Here is a 10,271-nt window from a genome sequence, read left to right as displayed (position 1 = left end):
TATCTCTACCACTCCTGCTGTCTCTAGAGAGTTGAAAACATTGGGTCTGGGACAGGTAGCATGTCCGGTGAAAAGGTCAGGGTTCCATAGCCGCAGGCAGAAAAGTTGAAACTGGAGCAGCAGCACGGCCAGGTGGACTGGGGACAGCAAGGAGTCATTATGTTAGGTAGTCCTGAGGCATGGTCCTAGGGCTCAGGTCCTCCGAGAGAGAGAAAGAAAGAAAGAGCGAAAGAGAGAATTAGAGAGAGCATACTTAAATTCACACAGTGTCACGTCTTCCACTGAAGTCGGTTCCTCTCCTTGTTTAGGCGGCGTTCGGCGGTCGGCGTCACCGGTCTTCTAGCCACCGTCGATCCACTTTTCATTTTCCATTTGTTTTGTCTTGTCTTCCTACACACCTAGTTCTCATTTCCCTCATTAAGTGTTGTGTATTTAACCCTCTGTTCCCCCCATGTCTTTGTGTGGAATTGTTTGTTGTAAGTGCTTGTGCACATGTTTACTGGTGCGCGTCGGGTTTTGTACCCATGTTTGTTATTGCTTTATGCCGTTGGTTTTGAAATTAAACTGCTCCGGCTATTACCTAGTTCTGCTCTCCTGCGTCTGACTTCACTGCCACCAGTTACGCACCCCTTTACACACAGGACACCGGATAAGACAGGGTAAATACTCCAGATATAACAGACTAACCCTAGCCCCCCGACACATAAACTACTGCAGCATCAATACTGGAGGCTGAGACAGGAGGGGTCAGGAGACACTGTGGCCCCATCCGATGATACCCCCGTACAGGGCCAAACAGGCAGGGTATAACCCCACCCACTTTGCCAAGCACAGCCCCCACATCACTGTGGGTCAATTAACTTTGTCGGAGTGGGTTCACTGATTCTAGTTTGTGAGCTAGGCAGGCTACTGCCTGGGAAGGTCAACCACTCAGAAGTACGAGATGGGGAGGGGTTGACCTCCGGTCTCCCCACTGGAAGCCCGAGGTAGGGGGAGTTGGGGAATCTATCAAATAGCGCACCTCTAACTTTGTACAGTACTAATGCAATTAGTAATGCAATTAGTTGTGAAATGTAGTTTGTGTGTTTCTTGTTTGAAGTGCAATAATCAGGTTCTCTTCTTTATAAGTGTGTTATTCTATATGTGTATTTGTGTGATACAGGATTTGTGCAATTTAGTTTAATTTGTGTTTTTTGTTAGCAATAGGGTAATAGTGTAATAATTAGATTCGCTTTTTTATTTGTATTTATATACTAGAATTTCTTTCTAATTTCTATTTGTCTTTGTTACTTCTTTTTGATATTTATAGTTTTAAATGTTAGGATTATTTATTTGTGTTGTTCCAAATGTCTGAATATAAATGACAGTTAGAGCAGAATGGTGTTGTTGTTGTTGGCGCGGGGGGGGGGGGGGGGCATTGAAGGGGAGGTTCTCCAAGGGAGCCATACAAGCTAGAACCACCACTGTATACATTCAACATCTGTAAGGTCCCTCAGTCAAGTATTGAATTTCAAGCACATATTCAACTATACAGACCAGGGAGCTTTACAAAAGCCTCATGAAGGAGGGCAGTGATTGGTAATTGGGTAACAATGACAAATCAGATATTGAATATCTCTTTAATTTAACATTTATTTAACTAAAATGTAATTAGAATATAGGACAAAACACACATCACGACAAGAGAGACACCACAACACTATATAGAGACCTAAGACAACAACATAGCATGGCAGCAACACATGAAAACACAGCATGGTAGCAACACAACATGACAACAACATGTTAGCAACACAACATGGCAGCAGCACAGCATGGTAGCAGCACAGCATGGTAGCACCGCAAAGCATGGTACAAACATTATTGAGCATTGACAACAGCACAACAAGGCAACACAATGAACACATCAAACGAATACACGTTTTGGCCTAAATGCAAAGCCTTATGTGTGGGGCAAATCCAACACAACACCTCACTGAGTAACTGCCTCCTTATTTTAAAGCATGGTGGTGGCTGCATCATGGTATGGGTATGCTTGACATTGGCAAACACTGGGGAGTTTTTCAGGATGAAAAGAAACAGGATGAAGCTAAGTACAGGCAAAATCCTAGAGGACAACCTGATCAGTCTGTTTCACACCAGACACCGGGAGAGGAATTCACCTTTCAACAGGACTAAGACAAATCTACACTGATTGGTTACCAAGAAGACAGTGAATGTTCCTGAGTGGCCAAGTTACAGTTTTGAGTTAAGTCTGCTTGAAAATCTATGGCAACACTTGCAAATTGCGGTCTTGCCATGATCCACAACATCTTTACATAAACTATATGTCACGCCCTGACCATAGTTTGCTTTGTATGTTTCTATGTTTTGTTTGGTCAGGGTGTGATCTGAGTGGGCATTCTATGTTGTGTGTCTAGTTTTTCTGTTTCTATGTTTGGCCTGATATGGTTCTCAATCAGAGGCAGGTGTTAGTCGTTGTCTCTGATTGGGAACCATATTTAGGTAGCCTATTTTGTCATTGTGGGTTGTGGGTGATTGTCTATGTGTAGTGTTTTGTGTCAGCACTTTATTCGATAGCTTCATGTTCGTTGTTTGTTATTTTTGTTAGTTCGTTCAGTGTTCTCTTTTCTAAATAAATTCAAGATGAACACTTACCATGCTGCATATTGGTCCTCTCTTTCTCCCAACGAAGATCGTGACACTATATGACCTAGTGTGGCCTAGCCTGAACCACTTAAACCATCCCAAGACCATTATTTCTCCACCACCAAACTTTACAGTTGGCAATATGCATTCGGGCAGGTAGCTATCTCCTGGCATCCGCCAAACCCAGATTCATCCGTCGGACTGCCACCTCAATTACCTCGACTAAGCTGTGCCCTTCCCCCACACACACACACATTGACTCTGTACCGGTACCCCCTCTATATAGCCTCGCTACTGTTATTTTACTGCTGCTCTTTAAATATTTGTTTTTAAATTTTTACTTATCCATTTTTTACTTAATACTTATTTATTTCAACTGCATTGTTGGTTAAGGGCTTGTAAGTAAGCATTTCACTGCTTGACCGAAATAAAAAGTGTGCCTGTTAACTACACTCTGCTCTCCTGCACCTGACTTCGCCTCCGATACACAGCATTTCACTGTAAGGTCTACACCTGTTGTATTCGGCGGATGTGACAAACACAATTTTATTTTATTTTATTTGAGATGGTGAAGCGGGATTCATCACTCAAGAGAAGGCGTTTCCACTGCTCCAGAGTCCAATGGCGGCGAAATTTACACCACTCCAGCTGACGATTGGCATTACGCATAGTGATCTTAGGCTTGTGTACGGCTGGTCGGCTATGGAACCCATTTCATGAAGATCCCAACGAACAGTTCTTGTGATGACATTGCTTTCAGAGGCAGTTTGGAACTCAGAAGTGAGTGTTGCAACCGAGGACAGACTATTTTTACCCGCTACACACTTCAGCAGTTGGCAGTCCAGTTCTGTGAGCTTGTTTGGCCTACCACATCGCGGCTGAGCCGTTGATGCTTCTAGGTGTTTCCACTTCACAATAACAGCACTTATAGTTGACCGGGGCAGCTCTAGCAGGGTTGACCCTCTTCAGTAAGGCCAATGTTTGTTTATGTAGATTGCATGGCTGTTGGCTTGATTTTAGACACCTGTCAGCAACGGTAGTTGCTGAAATAGCTGAATTCACAAATTTGTAGTTGTGTCCACATACTTTGTATATAGAGTATAGCTTGAAGAAGATTTTAAAAGAGAAATGGGCAAATATTGCACAATATAGGTGTGCAAAGCTCTTATGAGACTAACCCAAGAAGACTGTAATCGCTGCCAAAGGTGTTTTTACCATGTATTGACTTGGGGGGGGGGGGACGTATATAATCGAGGTACATTTGTGTTTTATATTGCGTTAATTTAAAAGAATATCAGTTTTCTTTCACTTTGACACTACAGAGTATTTTGTGTAGATGGTTGACAAAAAATTGCTATTATATCTGTTTTAATCCCACTTGGTAATAAAAAATGTGAAGAAATCGAAGGTGAGTGTGGACTTTGTATTGGCACTGTATTTCAAAATGTAAACATAGGAAATGCATATTACAATGTAAACACAGAAAACATGAGAAGAACAAAGGAATGATCTTTGTCATCAGGTGACATTAACACAACTTTCCTCTCTCCCGGACACCGGACACCATCAAGTCTTCGTTTAACAGGTGGAACAGGAACCCATCATTGGTGAAAGGTATGTGCAGGGCTATAAAAGCTCAGTCTTGGAAGGGGACAATTGAAGTCTGGTGTACAACCAAACTTATACTGTAGATCTACAGAGACATCATGAGAGTCACTGCAGCCGTCCTACTGGTCCTCTGTCTCCTGGCCGTCAGTCATGGTAAGTTACCATCATCTGAAACATGCTTGCTCAACTTGGAGTTGATGAAGTTTGCTCCATAATGTCATCCTCCTTTTTCTTGGTGTACTCTACTCATATGTGTTTGTCTCCATAGCATGGGACTGTCAGGAGGTAGTAAACATCAAGAATCTGATGCAGATCGATGCAGGACTGGGGCAAGTGGTTGCTACGGACACAAGTCAAATCCCCTACTACCTGGTAGGTGATAAATGGATCCGCCTGCCTGGTTCTCTGAAGCATATCACTGTAGGACCAGCAGGGATCTGGGGTGTCAACAAGGCAGACTCAATCTACAAGTATGTGGCCGGTAACTGGGTGCAAGCTGCCGGTAAGTGGAAAGCATTACTCAATATTTATCCAGACGACACCTTCTTTTTAGCTTTCCTGATATCATCAGGCTGTTGATTTTTTTTTAAATTGTAACTTGTAGGTCATTTGGCAGTACTCACAGATATGTGCTCCTTGTTTGCTTGTCCGTCCGTCTGTCTGTCTTTGTGGTCTTCAGGCCTTCTGAAACAGTTGGATGCTGGAGGTGCACAGTTTATTGTGGGGGCTAACATGGACGATACTCCATTCTGTCTGACACGTAGTGCCACAGTTGGCTACAAGGGTCCAGGCTCACCCCTTCCATGGACAGGATTGCCAGGAGCTGTGAAGTACTACAGTTGTGGACCCTTTGGGTGCTGGGCAGTCAACAAGAATGATGATATCTTCTTAATGAGTGTAAGATCTGGGAAAGAGTGTGAGAGCTGGAGCAGAGTAGTAGAGGATGGAGAGTGTCAGTTATTCCAAAACTGTTTCATATTATAACTGTTCAAATGGTCCTAAAACCCTGATTGAATCTGTTTTTCCAGCTGAATCAAGACTGCCAAAACAACGGGTGGAGTCACATTGATGGCAAGCTTTCCATGATTGAGGTGGCAACTGATGGTAGTGTCTTTGGGGTCAACTCTGCGGGTGATGTTTTTACCAGGTAAGGATGCTACTGAACTATGTGTATAATAATGGTATACCTTTAATTATAATTCTTATCCTTACTGTACATGCTTTGTGAAGCTCTTTACACAACAACTAAAATACTGTAGATACATAAATAAAATCAGTCAAATATAATCAGATCTAAACTTATAGGACTTATAAAGAAATGTATAGACATTGTATGATAAAATATGTAAAAGTGGGATGTCTTGTAAAGCTACAGTTTGTGATAGAAACAACAACTTCCCAGACACCCCACCACTTGTTTTGGTAAACAGCTGAGGAATGTAGTTAGAGACATGTAACCACTCTCAAATCCATACATGGAGCTACGGATGCAAAGACACATCAATTATTTGTAAAAAAAAAAATGTAACATGTTTTTTAAAGCTATACATTGTTTGTTTACAATAACATTGTTTACAAACAATTGAGTAAAAACTTACATTTTGTCTTCTGACGTGGTTGAATAAAGCTCAAGAGGCAGAAGTTATATTCTTAAAAATCAATGGCTATAATCAATTATTAAAGTCCAAAAATGGATGTACTTAAAAAGATGGATAATCTTTAAAACATGAACCCCACCCCTTTCTTCAACACAGAGACGGCATCACAGCCAGTAAACCAGAGGGCACCGGATGGAGCAATATCCCAATGTGTATGCGCATGGGCCACGTGACCTACGACCTGGGCCGTCTTTGGGTCGTCTCCAAGTCTGGCGTCACCATGGTGTGCACACCTTAGCCTCTCCTCTGCATCTGAAGGCTGTTCGGGATCTGTCTAAAGTTCACTTGCTAACTCATTGATCTCTCTTTCTGGAAATTTCAACATTAGTTAATAAAAATCCTTAATTTTAAAACCTATTGCTCTACCTATTATTTTCAATTCTTCAATGATCTTATTGACATTTAAAAAAAAATGTATTTGATATTTTCTTGATCACTCTTTGATTAACACTTCAATAGATCTTTGCCATGGCTGCTATTTAACTGTAGTGTAAACTTGGGCACGGTCATGTTGCTCACAATCCACATGGGTTTTGCTGTGCTTCAGAGGTCATCAATAGGGTTGGATTGAATCCTTGTCATTGTTTATTATCTCATTATATAATAATTTCCTGCAAAAATAAAGCATTCATTTTGAAACTATTGTAATTTCTGTGTTATTGTTTTTTTTGTTATCATATTGAACAGAGGGATTTTAGGTTGCTCTGCCAGTGGTGATTTTAGCATCGAAATCATGGTGGGGCAAACTCAACCAATCTTTTTTAGATACATGCCAGCAAAGCCACTGCACAACACAAACTGCCCACAAACTGATAGATCCTACATAAAGCTGTCCCAACAGCAGAGCTTTCCTTTCAGCACCATGGAGTGAATCCTTACCACCACTACACCTGGCTCTCAGCGGAGCCTGGCAACCTGGTCTCAGAGTATTTAGTATTATTCTGTACGTAAATCCGAAACACTCAATTTAGTATGATATGTTACATTTCGTATGGTATGTATTCATTTGTGGATGTCCATTACCATTTGTATGATATGTTACGAATTACAATTGGTATTATATGTTAAGAATTTGCAAAGCGTACAATATGTTACAAATTCTGGCTAGGTGGCTAACGTTAGCTAGTTGGCTTTACTATTCTTAGGTAGGGGAATAACTTTTTCTTCCCTCCAGGCCTGAGGGTGCACACTTTCTAATAGACCTAACTTGAAGATACGGCAAATAGGAGTGGCAATATCGTCCGCTATTATCCTCAGTAATTTTCCATCCAAGTTGTCAGATTCCAGTGGCTTGTCATTGTTGATAGACAATTTAAAAAACACTGTTTGTTGTTGGCATGTCATGCCTAAGTTTGCTCTTCTTGCCAATGAAAAAATCATTAAAGTAGTTGGCAATACCAGTGGGTTTAGTGATGAATGAGCAATCTGATTCAATGAATGATGGAGAGGAGTTTGCCTTCTTGCCCAAATTTTCATTGAAGGTGCTCAAAACTTTTTACTATAATTCTTTATGCTATTTATCTTTGTTTCATAGTGTAGTTTCTTCTTCTTTTTATTCAGTTTAGTCACATGATTTCTGAATTTACAGTATGTTTGCCAATCGTTTGTACAACCAGACCTATTTGCCATCTTTTTTTGCCTCATCCCTCTCAACCATACAATTTTTCAGTTCCTCATGTGCTGGACTATAACACTTTGGTGCTTAGCAACCTTATCAAACAACTCTACAAATATAGCACCTACCAAGTACAGTAGGTGGGTCACAAAGGAAAACAACGGAAGCTTTAAAATCACTTATATTGTGGCATTGTTGAATACTCGTTTTTAATTGTCTTGAAGGGCATTCTAGAGCGTGCATTATTTCTCTCTAACGAACGGTATATCAAAACATTAGAATTCAATGGCAAGTTCATTCTTACATGTTCTACATTTGAGCTGCTTTTGAACCTACAAAAGTTCAATTCAAAACATTATTGGCATTGTTGAATTTGATTATCATAATAGCAGGCCACGACTGATGGTTTGGTTAGCTAAATTGGTAAGTCTCTGTTTGGTTACCAAGCCAACTATTGTAGCTGTCTATACTGAACAAAAACATGCAACAATTTCAAAGATTTTACTGAGTTACAGTTCATTTTAGGAAATCATTAGGTCCTAATCTATGGATTTCACATGACTGGGAATACAGATTGTTGGTCACAGATGCCTTAAAAAAAAGTGGGCCTCACAATGGGCCTCAGGATGTCATCATGGTATTTCTTTACATTGAAATTGCCATCATTAAAATGCACTTGTGTTCGTTGTCTGTAGCTTATGCCTGCGCATACCATAACCCTACCTGCACTCTTTTCACTGCAGACCGCTCACCCACACAATGCCATACAGATGGACTGTATTAGGCCAGATGGACATACTGACAAATTCTCTAAAATGACGTTGGAGGCGGCTTATGGTAGAGAAATTAACCTAAAATGATCTGGCAACAGCTCTGGTGGACATTCCTGCAGTCAGCATGCCAAGTGCACGCTCCCTCTAAACTTGAGATATCTGTGACATTGTGTTATGTGACAAAACTGACCTTTTATTGTCCCCAGCACCTGTGTAATGATCATGCTGTTTAATTAAATGTAGTGCCACACCTGTCAGGTGGATGGATTATCTTGGCAAAGGAAAAATGCTCATTAACAAGGATGTAAGCAAATTTGTGCACTAAATTTGAGAGAAAAAAGATTTTTGTGCATATGGAAAATTTCAGCGATCTTTTTACTTCAGCTCATGAAACAACAACACTTGTGTTTATATTTTTGTTCAGTGTATATTATTAAAGGGTTTGTGTGTGTGTGGAGGGTGGGGTTATATCATCCTCCCATTAACTTTTCCTTGGAACATGTTGTTTGTAAAATATAAATAGCTCATTAAAAGTTTCATGGGGGTTGAAAGCTGTTTGCAGGGCTACTGCATATAAGGGGAAAAGTCTGTGTTCAACCAAACTGCAACCAAACTTGTACTGTAGATCTACAGAGACATCATGAGAGCCACTGCAGCCGTCCTATTGGTCCCCTGTCTCTTGGCCATCAGTCACGGTAAGTTACCATCATCTGAAAACTGATTTTACAGGCAGCTCTACAGTACATTAAACTTGTAATTGATCATCAAGTTGGCTCCATAATTTCATCCTCCTTTTTGCTGCTGTACTCTACTGATGTGTCTTTGATCTGGTGTCTCCATAGCCTGGGACTGTCAGCCTGTAGTGGATATCAAGAATCTGATGCAGATCGATGCAGGACTGGGGCAAGTGGTTGCTACGGACACAAGTCAAATCCCCTACTACCTGGTAGGTGATAAATGGATCCGCCTGCCTGGTTCCCTGAAGCATATCACTGTAGGACCAGCAGGGATCTGGGGTGTCAACAAGGCAGACTCAATCTACAAGTATGTGGCCGGTAACTGGGTGCAAGCTGCAGGTAAGTGGAGAGCATTACTCAATATTTATCCAGAGGGCACCTTCTTCTTAGCTTTCCTGATACCATCAGGGTGTTGAAAAAAATTATTCATGTTTTACAAGTTTAACTTAATGCCATTGTAAGTCATTTGGCAGTACTCACAGATACGCACTTCTTGTTTGCTTGTCTGTCTGTCTTTGTGGTCTTCAGGCAGTCTGAAGCAAGTGGATGCTGGGGGCAACCAGTTTATTGTGGGGGCCTACATGAAAGATTCTTCATTCTGTCTGACAAGTAGTGCCACAGTTGGCTACAAGGGTCCAGGCTCACCCATTCCATGGACAAGATTGCCAGGAAATGTGAAGTATTTGTAACGGCAGCCTTCCCTCTCTTCACTAGAAGAGTTTTTGGGTTACAAAAATCTATGGCTATATACAATTAATAAAGTCTAACAATGTATGCACTTTATAAAACATTTATTAGCTTTAAATGTGAAATGCCATTTTCAAGTAGTGTATGTTGATGTTGGGGTGGTGCTGGAGATTATTAATATGAAGTAGCAACATTTAGAAATGTCCCTTTAAGCTCATGAGGCATGTGAACCCACCTCCTTCTTCAACACAGAGACGGCATCACAGCCAGTAAACCAGAGGGCACCGGATGGAGCAATATCACAATGTCCATGATAATGAAGCACGTGACCCTTAAATCCCCCTGTTCAATATTATTTAAAACCAATGAAATTACTGAATGCTTTATTTGAGGGAAATTATAGGAGATAATGAGCAATAACAAGGATTCAATCCAACCCTATTGATGACCTCTGAAGCACAGCAAAACCCATGTGGATTGTGAGCAACATGACCGTGCCCTAGTTTACACTACAGTTAAATAGTCTCCATGGCAAAGATCTATT

The 10,271-nt window shown here is 41.0% G+C and overlaps 1 protein-coding gene across 1 annotated transcript; it reads left to right on the top strand.

The window, feature by feature from the left end:
• Nucleotides 1-4,264: 4,264 nt before the first annotated feature.
• Nucleotides 4,265-6,563, top strand: LOC139533737 (fish-egg lectin-like). Its single transcript, XM_071332054.1, has 5 exons — nt 4,265-4,410; nt 4,526-4,759; nt 4,937-5,154; nt 5,286-5,404; nt 6,012-6,563. The coding sequence occupies exons 1-5, from the start codon at nt 4,356-4,358 to the stop codon at nt 6,151-6,153; spliced, it is 768 nt and encodes a 255-aa protein (XP_071188155.1). The 5' UTR covers nt 4,265-4,355; the 3' UTR covers nt 6,154-6,563.
• Nucleotides 6,564-10,271: the final 3,708 nt, after the last annotated feature.

The sequence above is a fragment of the Salvelinus alpinus genome, chromosome 11, assembly GCF_045679555.1.
Source record: "Salvelinus alpinus chromosome 11, SLU_Salpinus.1, whole genome shotgun sequence".
In the NCBI taxonomy this organism is placed as follows: Eukaryota; Metazoa; Chordata; class Actinopteri; order Salmoniformes; family Salmonidae; genus Salvelinus; species Salvelinus alpinus.
The sequence above is the reverse complement of the archived record's forward strand: the minus strand, read 5'-3'. Positions and strand labels throughout refer to the sequence as shown.